The sequence below is a fragment of the Sorex fumeus genome, unplaced genomic scaffold (assembly GCF_029834395.1).
Source record: "Sorex fumeus unplaced genomic scaffold, SorFum_2.1 ptg000109l, whole genome shotgun sequence".
Classification (NCBI taxonomy): domain Eukaryota; kingdom Metazoa; phylum Chordata; class Mammalia; order Eulipotyphla; family Soricidae; genus Sorex; species Sorex fumeus.
The window spans coordinates 2,133,780-2,155,279 of NW_026606166.1; the positions used below are offsets into that span (position 1 = coordinate 2,133,780).

General features: G+C 41.9%; 1 protein-coding gene and 1 non-coding gene across 2 annotated transcripts in view; both read right to left on the reverse strand.

Annotated features, from left to right (window-relative positions):
• Nucleotides 1-206: 206 nt before the first annotated feature.
• The window catches only part of HABP4 (hyaluronan binding protein 4), a 34,341-nt gene continuing 13,047 nt past the window's right edge, over nt 207-21,500 (reverse strand). The window contains exons 3-8 of the mRNA XM_056134878.1: nt 17,093-17,254; nt 16,834-16,902; nt 13,182-13,262; nt 6,162-6,330; nt 1,936-2,118; nt 207-377 (exon numbers count right to left, since the gene is read on the reverse strand). Coding sequence (XP_055990853.1) covers nt 321-377; nt 1,936-2,118; nt 6,162-6,330; nt 13,182-13,262; nt 16,834-16,902; nt 17,093-17,254 — 721 coding nt within the window. The 3' untranslated portion in view covers nt 207-320. The remainder of the gene's footprint in view (nt 378-1,935; nt 2,119-6,161; nt 6,331-13,181; nt 13,263-16,833; nt 16,903-17,092; nt 17,255-21,500) is intronic.
• LOC130042776 (U6 spliceosomal RNA) lies at nt 14,707-14,809 on the reverse strand. Its single transcript, XR_008795297.1, has one exon. It is a non-coding gene; the product is annotated as a U6 spliceosomal RNA (small nuclear RNA).

The window sequence follows — 21,500 nt, forward strand, 5'->3', positions numbered from 1 at the left end:
ATAACTTGCTGGCAGTCACAATAGATTCTAGTTTACAACTCTAACTCTCCTTATTTTGTGGAGGATTCAATACAAGCTCTGTATACATATTTTAAATTTTTGAACTTCATTTGGGATTCCTTAGAAAAAGTGCCAGGCTTGTCTGGAGAAAACCAGATTCCCAAACCCCCCATGCCAAGAGAAGTGCAATGAATTCACACTACACCTGGGGAAAAAAGCAACATCTATTGTTCTCAGAGTCTGATTCTCTTCCTCACAGCAAGGAAAGTCTCTCTCCAGGTGCACTGGGGCTGTTTCCTTGCCAGGGAAAGAGGGCTCTCTCAGGCCAGAGCGGGGAAGTCCTCAGGGTCATCTGGGTTGGGAGCAATGTCTTGTATCTAAAAAAGAGAAGAGAAAACCAACTGTCATTCAGCCAGTTCTATGGGGTATGAAGCCTTGCTCTGGACAGGGAAAGGACACTGAGGATTCTGTGCACAGGGAAGCACCTCCCTTTCCCCAATCTGGGCACCTCCTGTAAAAATGCAGAATGCTTTCTCTACAGTGGAACACTGATAAGGAAATGATGATCCAAGACAACTTCTGCCCTTCGGATAGGTGTCATAACTTTCACTGAAGTTCCCGAGGGACTCGGCATCTAACAGTTTGGTGTCAAAGGTTGTGCCACATTCAGGTCTGGTACTGTGCACTGGACATAAGCCTGTGCTGAGACGAAGTAATCCCAAAGCTATGTCTCTCACCCCGAGATGGCACAGCCTGTTGTTTTGAAGAGTCTGTGTTCTCTGCAATGGGAAAGGCATGGATTTGGATCCTTCCCAACCTGCTCTCAATTACACCCAGAAATACACCACTGGCTTGGTCCTTGCTTAAGTGAAGTTTGACACCAAGGCCCTTGCAAGAGCTCACACTAGGGCGTGGGCAGGGGACCTAGGCAGCCAGAGAAATGTCTCCATGAGCAGCCAGCACGACAAGGCTGCCAGGCCACAATGGCGCAGGGAAACTCTCCCAGGAACAGGGATATTCACTCATGCATCTCCTTGGAGAGCTTTTAGGATGGGCCTGTGATGCTACATGGTACTAAGAAAACACCGGGAAAATTGGAATAGGTCAATATTTTGCCTCTCTTGTCTACTTAAAGATATCACTCCCCTGATGCTAACCCCACCAGAAAGAAAAAAAAATTGTAAGTGGAGAGAATGCTTCAGGGACTGATTTGGTCTAAGAGAAAGAATCAGAGCTCTGAGGATCTACTCAGGTAAATAGGCCAGGGTGGAGAAGTCCTGTCAAGTAAAATGGCAAAAATGGCAACAGGCTGTGCCATCTCGGGGTGAAAGATGTTTTCACAATCCTGAGCCACAGTTACTGCAGTACAGTGGGTAGAACACTTGCCTTGCATGTCACTGACCTGTGTTTGATCCCCAGAACCCATCTTGTCCCCTAAGTCTGTGCCCCTCCTCCTCCAAGCACAGAGCCAAGAGTAAGCCCTGAGTACAGGTGGGTGTGGGTGTGGCCCCCAATTCAAAATAAAATAGATTTCACTGAGAAACCAGGAGTAAAGTGGTGTTGGCTGAGAAATGGGCGAAAATGGTTTGAGGCGAGGTAAGCTGGAAAGGCTACAGGAAGCTGTGAAGCCCTAGGATTCTTGCTAACCCATATGAATGCTGAGCCAGTTGGCAAGCAGGTCTGATGAGAGAGTGTTTTCACAATCCTGAGCCACAGTTACTGCAGACTACACCGCCAGGATGACCCAGGTACAGGAGAGTCTGTGCGGCTGATTTCCAGGAGGCCAACTAAAGAAGTGGCCCCACTTCAAACGTGCCAACAGCACTAACAGGGAAGGAGCTGAAGGCAGAACGGAATGACTCTTCACGTCCAGTGGAAGTGTTCAGCACGCTCTCATGCTCTCCCTCCACCCAGAATCTGGAGTCCAGCACTCACCACTTCTGCCCTGGGTACATAGTTCTCTGCCCTTCTGATCCTTCCCCGGCCTCCCCGGGAGCCGCCTCTGGCCCCGCGTCCAGGACGTGGGAGGCTCCCAAAGTTGATCTCCAGTTGGGAGGTGATGTCATTCGCCGCTTTCCGGAAAACATGGGCCTCATCCTCATAGTCCTCCTTCACCATCTGAAATACAGTCACAGCATCAAATACACGCATCCATGACCTCACTCTGCCAGCAGAACAGGGTGGCAGTCTGCTGATCGCCAAAGCAGGTGACAAGTCATGTTGGAGCCACCTCGCAGGCCCTAGGAAGAGGGTATCTGCATTCTGCAGTCATTGTCTGAATCCAAACTAACTTTTTAACATTGTTTCAGGAAAGACCAATGTCTATCAGTTAAAGAGGCGAGCAAGATGTGGGCAGTGCCACCCCTGGAGGGCACTGGAAGGATGGAGTGTGCCACTAGGTTCCAGTGCAACTGGGGCTCCTCTCTCTGTTTTTTGCTGTCTTGGAGCCACACCCAGTGGTAAAGGGTTGGGGGAAGTTGTGGAGGTTGTTCCGAATAGTGTTTGGAGGACCATGCAGTGCCAGGATGAGCCAGGCTATCTCTCTGGCCCTGGGGGGTGGGGGCGAACACTGTTTGTTCTCTCAAAGGTGGTGGATTTCCAGAGGCCAGTGTGTTTTGTTTTGTTTTTTTCTAAAAAGGAGGTAGGCAGGCCAAGATGTAAGATTTTGGCCAAGAATGTGGGTCAGGTGGCAAAGCATGATCTTCCATATATGTATAAGGCCTGGGTGGGCTCCACAATCCTGATGGATTTGACTCCCACAGCAATCATAAGTGTGTGTGCATGTATATATGTGCATAGAAGTGTATACAAGCTTGGATATAACCAACAGCAATCAATAGAACTGTATTATAAGAGGCGTATTTTGCTGAGAGTAAATCTTTTAATTCTGTCTTTAGTCACAAATCCTACTCTAATAAATAGGGATTATCATCTTCCTAGAGTAGAACTTCATGGAGAAACTCCTTTCACATGGAAGCTAACTGTACACATACCACAAGGTTAAAAAGTGTGGTATTTACAATAAATAACTCGGGCTGGAGCGATAACACAGTGGTAGGGCATTTGCCTTGCATGCAGCCAGCCCGGACGTGCCAGGTTCGATTCCTCCGCCCCTCTTGGAGAGTCTGGCAAGCTACAGAGAGTATCTCGCCCACATGGCAAAGCCGTGACGTATTTGATATGCCAAACACAGTAACAACAAGTCTCACAATGGAGATGTTACTGGGTCCGCTCGAGCAAATCAATGAACAATGGGAGGACAGTGCTATAGTGCTACAATTCTGACTCCAAATATAGAAAAATGACAAAAACTGAGTATGGTTTATCTGAGGGTTGCTACCAATGCTGCATAAATAACTTAAGCTACTTTAAAACAATTTTTTAACATAGCCTAAGCTGAGTCAGAGTAACAGTACAGAAGACAGGGTGCTTTGCTGCACATGGTTGACTCAGGTTCTATCCCCAGCCCCCTCCAAGTCCTCCAAGCACAACTAGGAGTGATCCCAGAGCACAGAGCCAGGAGTAAGCCCTAAGCACAGCCTGGTGTGAATCAAAACCAAAAAAGAAAACAAAAATTTATAGTCTAAGCCTAAACATGTATTTCTGATTTATTTCGTTGAAGTTTGTATGTTTGTTTTCTGTGTTCCACATATGAATAAAATCATCTAGTGTTTAAGGACATTTCACTATAATTTATTAAATATTTATTAAACAAGTAGATTTGGCTTTATTTCATAATATTGGATGAAACTAAGCCTTCACTTTTAAATGAAAGCGACTTACAGAAACAATGCCATTGATCTCGGAATAATATATGTAATATGAAGAATTCCCCAAATCTGTACATCAGCCTCTTCTGGCCAGATATTTATTACAGGCTTCAAGTTTAACATTAGTGCTTGCTTTAAAATTTCAGATTAAAATAAAGTGTAAAAACTGGGGATATGACTCAGTGGTAGTGAATATATGAGGCCTGGGTTCAACACACACACACACACACACACACACACACACACACACACACACACGTCTTAGTTCAGTGAATTCAAGTTAGAGAGGTGAAGGACAGGACTTGGGCACACTGGAACTGGTTATGGGGAACTACGCTGTGTGGAGGGAGGAATGGGCTCCCAGCATGTCATCTCTGGAGGCAACAGCCACATCCCACTTTGTGCAGTCAAATTTCCGCTGAGCAATGAGCGTTCAAAGAGCACAGCACATTTCACCAAGTCGGGTCTGAACTTCTCAAATAAACGTGATTGTTTGCCTTTGGATGTAAAGAACACTTTTGCCTCTTAGGGCACCCTGAGAAAAGTAAATCAGTGAATGCATAATTTGGCTTTTGCTGTTCTAAGAAAAATTTCTGACTAAAATCTTCAGTGTGATAAGATTAACAGGAACTAACGCTGTGTGGTTCACTGACACCAAACTTGATGACTCAATTAACCCAGCTGATTCAAATATTCCAGGAAGCCTCTCGGGAGATAGGGGTATGGATTTGGTGTTGACAGAGGAAGAATGGCTTCTATTTTTACCAAAAATGTCAGAAGTATGTTTCACATGCAAATGCTGCCTATGTTTTAGGCAAAGCTTTATTTTTAATACCCCAGAACAAAATGAAAGTAGACAGGAAACAGCTAATGGGCTTGTGAAAATACCTCACAGGAATTTCTTGGCAAACACAGGCCAGTGAGACAGTCCACTGAGCAGGGAGCTCTTGCCTTGCTATGTGGCTGACCCAGGTTTGATCCCTGGCACCCCTGTGGTCTGAAAAGCACTACAAGAAGTGATCCCTGAGATGAGAGCCAGGTGAAAGCCCTGAGACCCCTAGGTTTGGCCCCAAAAAACAGTTTTTTAGAGAACAAATGACAAAAATAGTTTAAAACTTACTAGTTAAGGGTTCTAAGAGCTTGGGATGGTGAAAAGAAAAGAGGATCCTTTGACATAAATAATTCTTAAATGAAATTACTTGTTGAACTAGAGGACAGGTTTTGCATTGAGGAGACCTGGATTCAATCTCCAGCATTGCAAGCTTCTCCCAAGCAACTTTGGAAGTAACCCCCAAGCATATCAGGTGTGGCCCAAAGTCCACCACCAAAAGTATTCACTCAAATACAATACAAGTATCAATGGGAACACAAACAAATCTATGTGATATAAAATTCCTGGATTTGAAATGGAAAATCAATAATATCAGAGGGAAAAAAATTGCTCATTACCAACAACAAACAAATTGGCATCCTAGAGAGAAATATCTGTTATCTCATGATGCACATTTAAAATTTGAAAATTAGAATATTTCAGTGTACCCTTAAAGGTAAACGTATCATTTAATCACAATCTGCATTTTCTGATTATCAATATATGCTGACTGCTACGTTCAAAGCTGAGGTCTGCAACAAAGAGCTGAACATCAGGCCCTCACAAGAGTGAGGCTGAGAACAGTTCGACAGGACAGTTGGTGACTGGAGCAGAACCCAGTCACACTGCCAGGTTCGCTTGTGCTGTACCTTCTGAGTTTGATGATAAGGCAGAGTACATGGAATTGCTGCCGTGAGAGCAGAACCCCACACAGTATAGCATGCTCTTACTAAGAATTAGAGCAGAAGGAAATCTTATCATGTCTCAAAACTCAAATGCAGAGCAGTTTTCCTTTGAAATGGCATTGTTGTGGAAATATTCTGATTTTTGGTCTGTTTTGTTTTGTTTTGGGGTTACACCTGTTGATGCTCAGGAGTTATTCCTGGCTCTGCTCTCAGGCATTACTCCTGGTGGTGCTCAGGGAACCACATGGGATGCTCAGGATTTAACTGGGGGTCAGCCACATGTCCTACCTGCTGTACTATTTCTCCAGCCCCTGCACCTCATTTTAAAGACAAAAAATAAAGTACAATTAACATGCAGCATTTTAACTGTCTCAGCAAATGTACTGTTACTACAACTACCTTATATTTAATTATCAACAGGTCAAGTTTCGATCCCTTTTCTTAATGAAAAATTTCACAGTAAAAGCTAGCAAATGTCACCTTGGATTACTCTTAGGTAGGAACTAGAATGCCAACTACTGATGTTCTATTTTCAAAACAGAAATAGAAATGCCCATTTCAATTCTAATAAGGTGACATCAAAGGGTACCTCTAGATTCAAAATATCATACTCACATCATCTCTGTATTTGGACTTGTGTATCACCACTGCTTTGGAAGGGACGGTGGACTCAGGTTTTCGAATGTTAAACTCAGGCTTTGGTCTGGTCTGTTCTTGAAGATTTTTCCATTCATCTAAGGTCATCTCTTGAACCTGAGTTTCTTCTACTTCCAATTCAGGAACTCTATAAAGAAGTATAAAGACTCATTTATGAATGGGTCCGAAATACCTGCATTTTCAAGTAAAAGCCACATCCGTCAGCTTAACATATTTTCATGGCACTGAATCTCAAATCTAATAAGAGCAAGGAACTATTTGAGGGGCTAGGATGAGAGGCTAAACGTTTAGCCAGTGAGCTTGCTCCCGCCACTTAGATGGCTTCCTGAGCATGGCTGGGCATAGCCCTAAACACAGCCAGGCCCAAGAACGGAACTGTCAAGCCTACAACTCTAGGCTGAGCACTATACCAGGAATGGTCCTAGGACCACAGAGAACTGCTGGGAGTGGCCCCATTAAGAACATGAAGAAAATCTTTGAGCCAAAATCTTCTTTATTTTGTTTTCACATTTTATATTGTCATTATTAAGTGAAGATAGTTCCTATGCTCAAAGCAGTTTCTGAAAATGGGACCATCATCCTCCCATGACATTTCCAGGCACCCATTCCAGACGGTCTCAGGCACAAAATGAGATGGTCACAGAGGAAACTGGAGGAGCTCCTGAGACAAACCAAATCTAGAAAAGCATGAACAGAGGTTACATGACCCTGGTTCACAAATACGTGTTTTTATGAACATCCTTTAAATTGGAGAATTTTGTGCTGCAAAAAAGATACCCCATAAAAGGGCTGAAAATATTTATAAATCAAATGTATGATAAGGAATTTATATCTAGAATGACAGTTCCGTTATAACCATAAATAAATGACCCAAATAAAAAATAGGAAAGGCTCTGAATAAACACTCTGCCAAAGTAAGGAAACATGCAATAAAATGGTCAATATCATCAGCCTTGAGGAAAATGCAAATTAACATTACAGTGAGTTACAACACTCACTAGGATAGTTAGAATAAAAGACAAATCTTGAAATTGATAAACAAGCCAGAAAAATTTCTCCAGACATTTGTGCATGGCTGAGACATCCAGGGCATCCTGGATGGGGACAGATCAGTCCAGTGTCCACCCAAACAGAATCTTGCAGCCACTTGCTCCCACACTCCACAAAATCACCACCATGCCCCTGGCCAGACTCCACGGTCTCCAGACTGGGCTTCACCCAGAAAATTATAATCTGCTGAAAAATTCATGTATGTGGGTTTTGTGACTGAGATCTTCAGGCTTTTCTCAGAGTCAGGATTGGCTATCATCCCACAACTCTCAGTAGTTCCAGAAGCCCAGGCAGTCTTGGCCATACTCCAAATCCATCCCCCAGTTAAAAATTTAACTCCAGTTGTACCACCCCCTTAAAAGTTTTGGACTTCTTGGAGCACATGGATGCAAATGCAACCAGGCAACATCTCAATCTCTACAACACTGATAAATCAGTAGTAGCACACCAGATTGGATAGGATGTAATGCAGAAGGCAATCAATCTCGATTAACAAAATATGAATACAGAGCCTTCATGTTACTACAACATGTTAATAATCTCACTTCGTGTCTCAATGATGAGATGCAACAATTTACACTAGTTTTCTTCTAAGGAAATGTTTTTTGATCATTCTGCTAGCAAAATTATTGATAAACAATATAAATTATTGAGGGTCTGCTATGGGGCAGGCTTAAGGGACGGTTGGGGAAATTGGAGACAATGGTGGAGGGAAGATGTGGAATTGGTGTTGAAATACTGAATGCTTGTAACAAATCATCATCAACAACTTGCAAACATCAACAACTTGCAAACCACAGAGGGTTTTTTTTTAATTTTAATTAGTGAAACACCATAAGGTACATACAGAGTTTATATAAAGTGTAGGGGGGAAATTTACATTTATAAGCCTTACCTATTCCACGCAAATTCCAAGCGGGTAGGGCGTTTGCCTTGCACGCAGCCGACCTGGGCCAACCCGGGTTCAATTCCTTCACCCCTCTGGGAGCTACCGAGTATCTCGTTCACATGGCAAAGCCTGGAAAGCTCCCCATGACGTATTCGATATGCCAAAAACAGTAACAAGTCTCACAATGGAGACATTCCTCGTGCCCGCTCAAGCATTAATAAAGAATTGTTTTAAAGTTTTATTGACAGGTAAGATGACTATTACCATGAGATCCAAGTATAAAATAAAATTTAATGTAATATACTTTTAAAAAAGAATTAAAAAATACACTGTTGAAGAGAATGCAAAAAGTTTGGCAGAGGCCCTCAGGAATTCAAACATTTTGGACAGCACAGAAACCTGTTACATGTGAGGCCCTGGGTTTGAGCTCCAGAAGCAGAGAGGGAATAAAAGCAAACTGTTACCGTCTGATCTAGTCACTTCACTCTTGGCACATGCCCAAGTAAAGTTACCATCTGCTTCTGAATCTGCAGGATGCTCTACACTCAGGGCATGTGGATGCAACTGCTAAAAGCGCAGAGTCCAGAAGCACACGTGTGAGCCCCGTTGCAAGCTGGGAGGAGAATGACAGCCATAACTACGCCTCAGGCAGAATGAGGTCCCAAACAAGCGTCAGGGTAAGCATCACAAAGGAATGGCCGCTGTGGTGAGCAGTGTGGTCATGGGTATCTGACCACAACCACTGTGCAAGCCAGAGTGAAAACAACAGTTAGAAATGCGCAAGCACCAAGTCCAGGCACACGAAACCCCCACACCCACCCGATCACTGAAATACGGAGGACATGAGGGAATCACAACTAAAACATTTTTTACTTAAAAAATGAGTTAAATATATGTTAAGCAAAATAAATGGCATATGAAGTTTACATATGAATCTAACTATGGGAAATATACAGAAAGGGGAAATTCAGAGAAACAAAGCAGACTACTGGGAGAAAAGGGAATGAGAGTGACTGCCTGCCTAATGACGGTGAAAAGGAGGAGAGAGGGCAGGAGGATAGATGAAGGATGGAAAAAAGAAAGCACAGACTGCATGTCCCGGCTGAAGGTGTATGTGCTGTGGAGCTCCGTAGGGACAGACCAATGTGACTCACCACAGTGTTCCACACCAACAGGTGCAGTGCCAAGTGTGTGAGTATCTGACACCATCCTCAAGTGCAGCACTCAGATACAAAACTGATTTTGAAATGATAAAAAATAACTATTCTACTACTAGTTTAGTAAATTTAAAGTTTGGTAAAGCGGTGTGGGAACAACAACTCAGTATGGCTGACCATGAGCCCTCCCCTGTGGCCATCCCCTGGGCAGCTCCCTGCTGTCCTGCCCACTGTCTGCAGACGCGCGGGTGGGCTGGCCAGCTCAGCTGGGGTGCTGGGAACTGTGAGATCACCATAAATCACTATTTTGTTGTTCATAGTAACAGATTACTTTGTCAAATAGGATGGATACTCGACTATACCAAAGTCAATTTTATTCCTTGGAATTTTGCTGTAATTTCCTATTATTCAACCTGAATTATATATTCATTAGCTCACAAAGTTCTCCCTGAAGTTTTCTAGTTAATTCACTTTCTCAACATTCGCATATACTACTAATCTATTTTATCAGTTAATTCACTACCTAAATATTCATATTAACTGTTAAATACATTTCTTAATTTTGAGTAATTAACAGCTTTTACAATCTTTATAGCATTAATGCGCAAAGTAAAGTAACAACAGCAACAATCATCGAGCACTAACCACATAAGCCATTGTATGAGACAGACACAATAAATCTTATTATATACGCCAACTTCTGATACTCCCATTTTACAGATTAAAAAAGTGAGCCAGAGATGTCAGTTAACCCACCCAAGCTAGTAAGTGGGAGCTGAGATTTGAACCCACTACAACTCACTCCAAAGATTGTGCTCTTAACAATACCCTGCTTATTGGCAGAATTGGATGAGTAAGTAGACCCACGGTGAGGGGAGTTGAAGGAGAGGGATAGAGATGCAAGGAAATAGCACTTGTAAAAGCTCTGTGGCAAGTAAGGGGAAAGTATGTTTGTAAATTCAAACATGCTGGATCCTGAGAAGGACTGGGAGCAGGGGCGAGATCCTCAGGGCCACGTAGGCCAAAAAAGGGGTCAGAAAAGGGACCGGAAAGAGAGGGGATAAAGAATAAAGTCTCAAGGCTGACGCCTCGGTTTCTGACTTGGCAACAAGATGGAAGTAAAGCTATCCCACAAGACGGAAACTGAATGAGAACTGAGGGCTTGGGAACCCTAGTCCTTAACCTCCTGAGCATGGGGAGTTTTCAGAATGTCCAAGAGAATGTGAATGCTTCTCTCTCTCTTCGTCTTCTCCCTCTCTCCCCCACCTTCCCTCTCTATACAATAGGAAAATAATCAACTAAGTCAAATGTGAGGCTGGAGAAAGAGCTCAGGAATCAGTGGTCCAGTTGGGAGTCAGAGCCCATCTGACTCTGCTGGCTGAGTGTCTGCAGGAACGGCCCCAGGGGCACCTGAGTGCCGAGGCATAGACTCCAAGAGGTCAACAAAGACACAGACAGAAACACCTGCAGCCATAGGGTGGACACTTCAGAAGGACACAAAGGGCAGAGGCAGATGTGGAGTGACGCTGAAGAAAGGGGAGGAAGGGGGGAGTGTGCACAAGTCTGAAAAGGGCTCTGGGAATGGTGGGTGGGAGGAGGGAGGTATGAGGGAAAGCAGTGAGAGATGCTGGCTTATTCTTTTGTGTTATTTAAGCCACAGTGGTTCACACAGGCATAAGATGTTTAGTACTGATTGGAAGACATGAGTTGGGAGGAAGGAGGTGAACATACCTAAAGGGAAAGCACCAGGCATCAGGCTCCTGTAGCAGTGAAGGGAAAACAGTGCCTCCAATTTCCTACAAGAGGTAAGAGGTGGGCACAGTAGGGTCACCTTTGGTAGTAGAAGATGATGATGTGTGGGAAACTGCCCTGTACATGCAGGCCCTAAGATTTGGGAAATATCCTGGGTAAGCCAAACATAGGTCAAGGACAAAAGAGCTGCAAATGTGTAGCCTAGCAAGAAATGTTCTGCTAAGAAAAGTTGAGGTTTACGCAAATTTATGTCCTGCCAGGGAGAGCTCAGACTTAAGCAGGAAACATCCTGCTAAGCAAAGTACAGACTTACTCATGGGGGTTGCAGCACAGCCTGGCAGGGAGAGTCCTGCCAAGAGCAGTGCTGGGGCTGAAGTGATAGTGTAGCAGGTAGAACTTTTGCCTTGCACACGGGAGACCTGAATTCAATTCCTGGCACTCCATATGGTCCGGTAAGCCTCACTAGGAATTATCCTTGAGTACAGAGCCAGAAGTAAGCCCTGAGTACCACTGGGTGTGCCCCCAGCCCACCAAAACAAAAGAACAGAAGAGCACATGGCCTTCCCAAGTCTCAAGACCACTGCTTATTCACTGTTCCCCCTCCCAATGCCCACAGCTGCACTGAGAGTTTATCCTTTGTTCTCGTTATGAACTCATGGGGAATGGTGCACGTTATGGGAGGGAGAAGGGAAATGAAGGCTGTTATTAATAAAAGGCAAGGCCACCTACTACATGGGGCTGTCGAGGCCAGCTACTGCACCTGTCTTGGTTTCTGCATCCAACTCTGCTGCACAGAGTCAAATATGACGGCTCCTCTCTCCTCTCTGACGTAGAGGACAAAAACCCAAAACGCAAAGTGGGATGCAGGAGTGGGTAAAGGCTAGAAAAGGGTGAAGTGGCAGGCAGCGACCACGTTTAGGTGAGAAGCAAGACTGAACCAGTCAGGGCTGGAGCAATGGCACAGCGGGTAGGGTGTTTTCCTTACATGCGGCTGACCCGGGTTCGACTTCCAGCATCCCATATGGTCCCCCAGCACCGCCAGGAGTAATTCCTGAGTGCAGAGTCAGGAGGAACCCCTGTGCATAGTTGGGTGTGACCCAAAAAGAAAAAAAAATACTGAACCAGTTAATGCAGAGGGTGGGAAAAAGGGAGTCTGAAAAATCAGGGTTGATGGGAGGTGCTAAGGGTTCATTCCAGAATGCTGGTTATTAAGAATTTATTGCAATGCGCGGCCTGTGGGTCTTACATGTGGGTGGTGCTAGCAGAATACAACACGAGGTCAAAAGGGAGGGTACTTAAGCCTTGATAGACGTGCTTGATGCTTCAAGTGCTCCCTGAATAAAGGAGGGAGGACGGACTAAATGGAGCAGAGACTAGATCCTGAGGAGATCCAAGTTACAGAACAGGCTGGTGACAGGAAAATGTGTGGGCATAGAACTGAATACATGGTTGAGCTCAAGAACTATTATCATTTATAGATTACTTGAACTATTAGTTTATTACTCATTAGTAAATTAAGAAAATTCACGTTCTGTGCTATGGCAAAGATTTGACTTCCTGATCTGAGAAATCCTGAAGAAAACAAGTAACAACCCAATAGAAAAAAATGAAACACTCAGGCCCATGAAGCAACTTAATATCCACATAGTGAGCTACAACAATTTTCACAAATTTTCTTCTAAGAAAATTTTGTTTGTTTGTTTGTTTGTTTTTGCTTTTTGGGTCATGTCCAGTGATACACAGGGGTTACTCCTGGCTCTGCACTCAGGAATTACTCCTGGCGGTGCTCGGGGGACCATATGAGATGCTGGGAATCAACCCGGTCGGCCGCATGCAAGGCAAACACCCTCCCCGCCGTGCTATCGCTCCAGCCCCAAGTCTAAGGAGATACTTTTTGATCATTGTTAGCCATTTATGGGTAACAAGAAATATAAAATAAATTACTGTGGGCCTGCCATGAGGGGCAGGCTTGAGAGGTGCTAGGCAAAAAGGAAGCGATGGTGGTGGGGCAATGACGTGGTGGTGCTGGGACTGGTGCTGGAACACTGAATGCCTGTAACAAATCATCAGGAATGACTTTGTAAACCACAGTGTAAATAAAGTTCAGGGGGAAAAAGAAGAAACACGCACTTGGCTGGAGACTCCTGCTCTGGAGAGCCTGCGGTCTCTGTCACTGTGGCCTCTTCCATTGGCACCAGGGGCTCTGCATCGCTGAAAGGCAGAGAACAATCTGAGTCATGCAAGTGTATTCATACCAGCGCCTTCACTCGTTCAGAATAAAAGCAAATACTTTCAACACCCTTTTTCTTTCAACATCCTCAAGGAATTATATACATATACAGGTAACCACATCCAAATGAAAAAGAGAAATATGCTCTTAGCTGTCAACCTATGTAAATTATTTCCAAAAATTATACAAAGTTCTCTGGGTAAAGGACCAGATAATATTCAAAACTCTTAATATTCTAGGGAAATCCAAATATAAATAGGGCCATACAAATTTGCCATCTCTATGTTAAACTATAGCATAGCAGATATAACATAGTTTGTTATACAGTATATAAATAGTATGTGTAACATTACATGTTATATATTTAACATAGTATATATATTATAGTACCTGATATATATTATATTTACTATAGAATAGACATCATATCAAACTTAGGAAATGGTGTTAAAAAGAAGATAATACAAAAAATGAAATAAGTGCAAAAAATGCTAAAATTAGTATAAATATAGCTACTCAAAAAATATCAACTGTTTTTTTTTTCTTTTCTGCTTTTTGGGTAACACCTGGTAATGCTCAGGGGTTACTTCTGGCTCTGCTATCAGGAATTACTCCTGGGGTGGTGCTTGGTGAACCATATGCGATGTCAGAGATCAAACCATGCATACCCGGCTAGCTGCATGCAAAGCAAATGCCCTACCCGCTGTATTATTGCTTTGGCCCTCACCATTTTAATAAAAAGCAAATGTAAGTTGAACTATGAAACAGATTATTTACAATAAGTTTTTAAATTTTCAACTAAAACTTACTGTAACCAATTATTAATTTTAATTTTATGGGTTTGGGGGGGTCACAGCTGGCTTGCAGAACTGTATATAGTGGCAGGGATTAAATCTGGGTCAACTGTATGCAAGATAAGTGCACGATCTGTGGTACTATTTCTCAGGTCTATAACCAATTGTTTAAATGCAGTTTTCAGCATAAAATCTGGATATTTTGCTTTTATGAGATCTTAAATCAAGTGACCACATGCTGTGATTGAGAGACCACTGTGGGCAGAGCACACAGGTCCCTATGAAGGGGGGTCACAACAATTTTTAGCAACAAGGAATCCCAAGTCTAGAATCTAAAACAGCACTGAATTGGTCCAACCTTCACTGTATTCTGTTAGCTACAAAATAAACCAAGGGGATGGAAAAACAGGTTTACTTGGGGCTGGAGTGACAGTACAGCAGGGAAGGCATTTGCCTTACATGCGGCTGTCTGGGTTCGATCCCCAAAATCCCAAATGGTCCCAAGCACCGCCAGGGGGTCTTTCCTGAGTGCAGAGCCAGATATAGCCTGAGCATCACTGGGTGTAACCAAAAAAAACAAAACAAAACAAAACAAAAACCAGGTTTATTAGCACTATCATCTAGCACCTTAAAAAATATACTGAATGCTTCAAAAATGTACATTATCCTTGTACAGAGTCCATACTAACCTTCTATGTAATGTTCCAATTTTAGTCTGTGTTGTCAAAGCAAACACAAGATCATCTAGCATTTACTTTTTAGTACAACCAATTTTTAAAGAAAATATCACAGATATCCTGCCTGTACAGAATTTTATGCTTATAGATTAAACCTAAAATTGATGTTCTAAATTGATGTAGAACTACATAACCAAAATGCCAAATAATTTTCAAAATCAACAACTTATTTCGGCAAATTTTGTAATTCTGTTGAAAGTAAATCATCAATATTGGATTGATTAGGAGAAAGACATCATTTGATGGCTTCTATTTCCTGACTTCAATTATACTAAATGTATAAAATATCTTTTTGAACATATCATGTCCCACAAAATAACACTAAAGGATTTTTAGTTCAAATTCGATAAGATTTCGTACTTAACCAAATTTCTGATAATGAACATATTTTAACCAAATATTACCTGATTTCTACATCAAATATCTTCCTCTTCACAATGAATATTGGAAGGAGATGGTATTGAAAATTCCTTTTGTGAGTATTCAAAATGGTAACAGATTTATCTGATATACTTTTTCATTATTGCAGAGGGAGAAATTCTATTTTCAGCAGACACCGTCAAACTGAAAAAAACTCTAACAGTGTGTGAAATAGTTCAGTCACACCACTTTCATTGTTTGGTTCATTGTTGGCTTTACTATCAACATCTTCAAGAAGGAAAACTAAACTGCAGCAAATTCTTTGCACCTTCAACATAGTGTGGGGCACTGAGCCTCAGCGGACAGATGCACAACACCCTGTGTTTGACTCATCTCTACTCTCATTTATCCAGGCTGGCACATAATTCCACTGCACTATACAGTTTTCATGCTACTGAAAGTTCAATTAGGGGCCAGAATGATAGCAAAGTGGATAGGGCGTTTGCCTTTCATGCAGCCAACCTGAGTTCAATCCCCGGCATCCCATATGGTCCCCCAAGCACCACCAGGAGGAGTAACTGCTGAGTGCAGAGCCAGGAGTAACCCCTGAGCATTGCTTGGTGTCATCCAAAAAGAAAAAAAAAGTACAATTAAAACTGAAAAGATTTAATTTAGAAATTTCAATTATTGAGGCTGGAGAGATAGTACAGTAAACTGACCTCCCCTTAGGGTATGTAGTAAACTAGATCCAAATTGATTTTAGGTTAAAAATCGAAAGACAATGGAGTGGTCTAGATAATAGAGTAAATTAGATTATTCAGAAGGGGAAGTGTGTGTTGTGTGTCCTAGGATTTAGGAAATTTCAACACATTTCCTTTCAATAACAGCACAGCTGTGCAATATTAGTATATTTAATTTATTTTTTGAACATATATCTTAAAAACAAAAACAAAGTTTATTCTTCAAAGTAAAGTCAGAAGTCTGCATCCCTTTCAGGTTTTCCAACTTGTGAAATACTTGCCCTATGACACTTCATTGAGGGGGATCCACTTCTTGCCTGCACTCCCTGCTTATTTCTACTTATTTCTTTGCAGACACCAAGAAGATATTGCCTCTGCAGCCATACAATGACATTCAGGAGAACCAAGTATCTCTTCTAAGTATTAAAACTAGTTTGGACCAGGGCTGGAGCAATAGCACGGCGGGTAGGGCATTTGCCTTGCACGTGGTCAACCCGGGTTTGATTCCCAGCATCCTATATGGTCCCCTGAGCACTTCCAGGGGTGATTCCTGAGTGCAGAGCCAGGAGTAACCTCTGTACATTGCTGGGTGTGACCCAAAAAGCGGGAAAAAGAAATAAACAACTAGTTTGGACCGCATAAAGGCTTTATGGTATCTCAGATAAGCCTCAGGTGAAATTTTTCACTGAGCTATAATTTTGATTTCATAAAACCAAGATATAATGTATACAAACACTTTGAAAAGTCACAGAAAATATGCAACATCTAGGAATTTAAAAAGCATTCTGAGGCACATGAAAATACGCAGGCATTAAAAATATACAATCATTTGTCACAACTCTTTATGGTAGAAACTGTAGAATTTTAAAAGCAGCACAAATATAACTGTAATTTATAAGAGAGCACATGTTTATACAATACCTGGTTTCTTTACCCAATCCCCAAGTGCGAACTCCACATCCCCCCATGTTGTCTTCGGTTCTGCTGACTCTAGAGAAAGAAAGAATATACCCTTGAACTGGAAGTTGCTCTCCAGTAAGAAAAGTTGATGATAAAAGCTGCCCTGGCCTCATCTTTCTCAGGAATAATAGCCACTAACCTAAAGTCAACTGGAACATAAAAAGATTCATAAACATACTATAAGACATTAAGTAAAAACAGTATTTGCAAAGAAACTTACGTCTTATCACTCCCACCATATCTTTCGAACTCTCGTTTCCCTCTCTGGTCGAAGGCATCAAAAGCTCTGTTTCCAGGACCCCCTCTTCCTCTGCTTCGAATGCCTCCTCTCAGGCCACCACGTGCTCTCAGTGGTCTCTCTCGATCAAACCTGTCTAATGGTCTAGGAATAGATGGATGTAATAAGTGGTAAGTGGGATTGAAGGGCTGAGATTTTTTTCAGGAAAAAAAAAATTCGAGAATATTGTGGCTATAGTATACTGGAAAAATAGTAGCTTGAGTAACAAGCTGTCAATTTTATCACATCCTCCCCATAGCAATGACTACTTTACAAAGTGTAATTTAATTCTCATGAACAAGTCTGTGCCTAAGACAAGGAGAGTGAGGCATAAAAGAAGCAGACAAGTTGCTTAAGTTCATAGACTTAAGTAGCAGGTCTTAAGTGGCTTATGCTAATCTATCCCTTTCTCTGTGATGTGTGGCACTTTACAAAATGAGATTAGAAAAAGACTAGAATTTAAATGTGCAATGTATCTATAGGCATAGTGGTTACATTTCAAACCATGACCCGGGTCTACAAACAAACAACAAAGAGTCACATTTAGGGCTGAAAACACTAACCTAAGTCACTCCAACTTCTACCACCACTACTCCACATAAACTTCCAGGGACAGATGAAGAAAGCCTCTTAGCTGTCAAATTTTTGTTTGTACAGTTTACATCTAAGTCATTTGATCTGGATTAGTCATTTGACACTGCCCACCGCTAATTTTCCTCAGACCTTTTTTGGTTTCTCTTCACTGCCTGTTCTGAAAAAGTTATCTTTGAATAGAAAACACCCAAACATATATAAAATCCATAAGGTATTCTCCTTGTCCCTCAGTCAAAAAATTGGTCACCACATCCAGATCACACAGAGGGGCAAAGACAGCACCTTGCCCTTTCCACAGAACATTTTCACTGCACTTACAGTGACTCCAGTGTTCCAGAGACCCATTTGAGCTGAACTGTGAGGCTCTGTACAACTTCCCAGTCCTAGCTCATCTCTACACTAATACTATTAGAAACCTTGCCTCTCTCATTTTTCTTATTCCAAGCCAAAAGACCAGCTTATTTCTTTTTGTGGATATCTTCATTTATCCTGTCTTGCAGATACATAACCACATGCATTAGTCAAGATGTGGATTTTCCTAGTCAAACATGATACATTTTTTTAAAAATCTGCATGGTGCTTCTTATCCTGTTTTTTTTTTCTTCTTTTTGGGTCACACCCGGCAATGCATAGGGGTTACTCCTGGCAGTGCTCGGGGGACCATACGGGATGCTGAGAATCAAACCCAGGTCGGCCGTGTACAAGGGAAGCACCCTACCCGCTATACTATCACTCCAGCTCCATTCTTTTTCTTTTTTTTTTATCAGTACCCACTCTTTATTACTGACAGAAATCACAGATATTTTGTATCACATTGTTATTTTTTCAAAGATCTCACAATAGCATTTTTATTAATCACAACTTAGCATGTCAGTATTTTTTTCTTCTCTTCTTTTTTTTTTATTGAATCACCGTGAGATAGTTACAAAGCTTTCATGTTTGAGTTTCAATCAAACAATGATCAAACACCCATCCCTCCACCAGTGCACATTCTCCACCACCAATGTCACCAGTATACCCACCTTTTCCCACCCTCCCCCTGCCTCCATGGCAGACAATTTCCCCCATACTCTCTCTCTGCTTTTGGACATTATGGTTTGCAATACAGATACTGAGAGGTTTCCATATTTGGTCCTTTATCTACTTTCAGCACACATCTCCCAACCCAACCAATCCCTCCAACTATCACTTTCTTAAGTGATCCCTTCTCTATTCCAGCTGCCTTCTCCCCCGGCTCACAAGACAGGCTCCCAACTATGGCCCAGCCCCATTCTTATACTGTTTTATTTCCTTATTGAATCACGCTGAGAAACACAGTAACAAAGTTGTTCATGATTGGGTCATACAATGTTCCATTACCCGTGCCTTCACCAGTGTACATTTCTCACCACTAATGTCCCCCATTTCCCTCCCGCCCTCCCCTCCCCACAACTTGCCTCTATGTCAGGCACTTCTCTGTCTGTCTCTCTCTCTCCTTCCCTTTCTTCTTGGCATTATGGTTTGCAATACAGGTACCGAAAAGTTACTGTTTCCCCTTTACCTACTTTAGCACTCAGTTCTTGCCCAGCGTGATCATTTCCGACTGTCCTTGTCACAGCGGTTCCTTCTCTATCTTAGCTGCCCTCCCCCAGCCACCACTTGTGGCAAGCTTCCAACTGTGGAACATTCCTCTTGGCTCTTATTTCTACTATCCTTCAGTATTAGTCTCATACTATGTGTTTTTATATTCCACAAATGAGTCCAATCATTGTATGTCTGTCCTTCTTCCTCTGACTCATTTCACTCAGCATGATACTCTTCATGTCCATCCATTTATACATGAATTTTATAACTTCATTTTTCCTGGTGGCTGTGCACTATTATTCCATTTGTAGATATACCATAGTTTCTTTATCCAGTCACCTGGCACTCAGTTTTTTTCCAGACTCTGGCTATTATGAACAGTGCTGCAATAAACAGAGAAAAGCAGGTGGCTTTTCTGCAGTGTGTTTTTTGGCTCCTGGGGTGTATTCCCAGAAGTGGTATTGCTGAGTCACATGGAAGCTCAATTTCTAGGTCTTTGAGGAATAACAATATTGTTTTCCAAAAAGGCGGACTAGATAGCATTCCCACCAACAATGAAGGAGAGTCTTTCTTCCTGAATCCATACCAGCACTGATTGTTCTTGTTCTTTCGGATGTGTGCCAGTCTCTGTGGTATGAAATGATATCTCATTATTGTTTTGATTTGCATCTCCCTGATAATTAGTGATATGGAGTATTTCTTTATGTGCCTTTTGGCCATTTGTATTTCTTCCTTGAGAAAGCTTCTGGGATATATTTGAATTTTGGCACATCATTTCTTTTGAGGTGCAGGAGCTTCTTAGTTTAATGCAGTCCCCTTTGTTTACCTTTGCTTCCACTTGCTTGGTCAGTGGTGTTTCATCTTTGAAGATGTCTTTAGCATCAATGTCATGAGAAATTCTTCTCATATTTTCCCCCATGTACCTTATGGATTCAGGTCTGACACTGAGGTCTTTAATCCATTTTGATGACTTTTGTGCATGGCATTAGAAAGAGGTCTGGGTTCATTTTTTCATGGAGTTTTCCCAGCACCACTTGTTAAAGAGGCGTTCCTTGTTCCACTTCATATTTCATGCTCCTTTATCAAAGATTAGGTGATCATATATTTGGGGATTGGTGTCAGGATATTCAACTCTGTTTCATAGACCTGAGGGTCTATCTTTATCCCAATACCAAGCTGTTTCAATTACTATGGCTTTGTCGTAGAGTTTGAAGTTGGGGCAGGTGATGTGTCCCATCTTATTTTTCCCATGATTGCTTTACTATTTGTGGGGACATACTCTACAGTTTTAGGCCTGACAACCATTTCTCTCATCATCATCACTATCATCACATCTACTAGATTCAAACTCCAGTGGAATTATATATTTTTATGATTAAACCCTCATTTAATAAGTTATATATTTAAATTATGAAGACTTTTGATAACATTTAAAGTAGCTTGCTCTTTAAATGCAAGCCACTTTTTCATATCTTGCTCGTCTGTCTATGTCTGTATCTCTGTGCCTTTTCCACTTTGGAGAAGCTAAGTTCTCTCCTCTTTCTCTCCTTTCACATCTAAGTAATTTTCGATAAAAACTATCTTGCTTCACACACTCACACAAACACACACATACTCTCTCAAACAACCACTGAAAGTAACAATAAAATACTTATTAAATCCATTGGCTTTAGTGTTTTAAGGTCAGAGAGGTATACCTAATTTAATGTTTAAAAAGGTGACATGCAGGAAATGATCCCTATGCAGAGAGAGCCAGGAATAACCTCTTGAGCAAGTCAGTTGTGGCCCCAAATAAAAACATAAAAAATGCTTCTATATGAGAGTAAAAATTTAAACTAAGTAAATGATATTTTTAGAACTGAATTTATATGATGGGCAGTAAACTATACTTTAAGAGCCATAATGAATCCATTCAGAAGGTGACTAATTTCCTCTTGGTTCATGCTATAAGAGTTCACTTCAGTTTATCATTTGGAGGCCACAAAACTAAGTTAAAAGTCATGGCTTTGCTTCCAGAGTAGAAGCAACAGGTGATCCAGCTGATCTGTGGCACTTATATTGACAGCTACATCAGCCTTCACAGAAAAACAGGCCTTATCCCACATGAAAATATGTGTGTACTCTGCCTTAACAAACTAAGTACTCTGCTGTGACCAGAGTACTTAGGGTTAAAACACAAGGTCTTTGCTGGAAA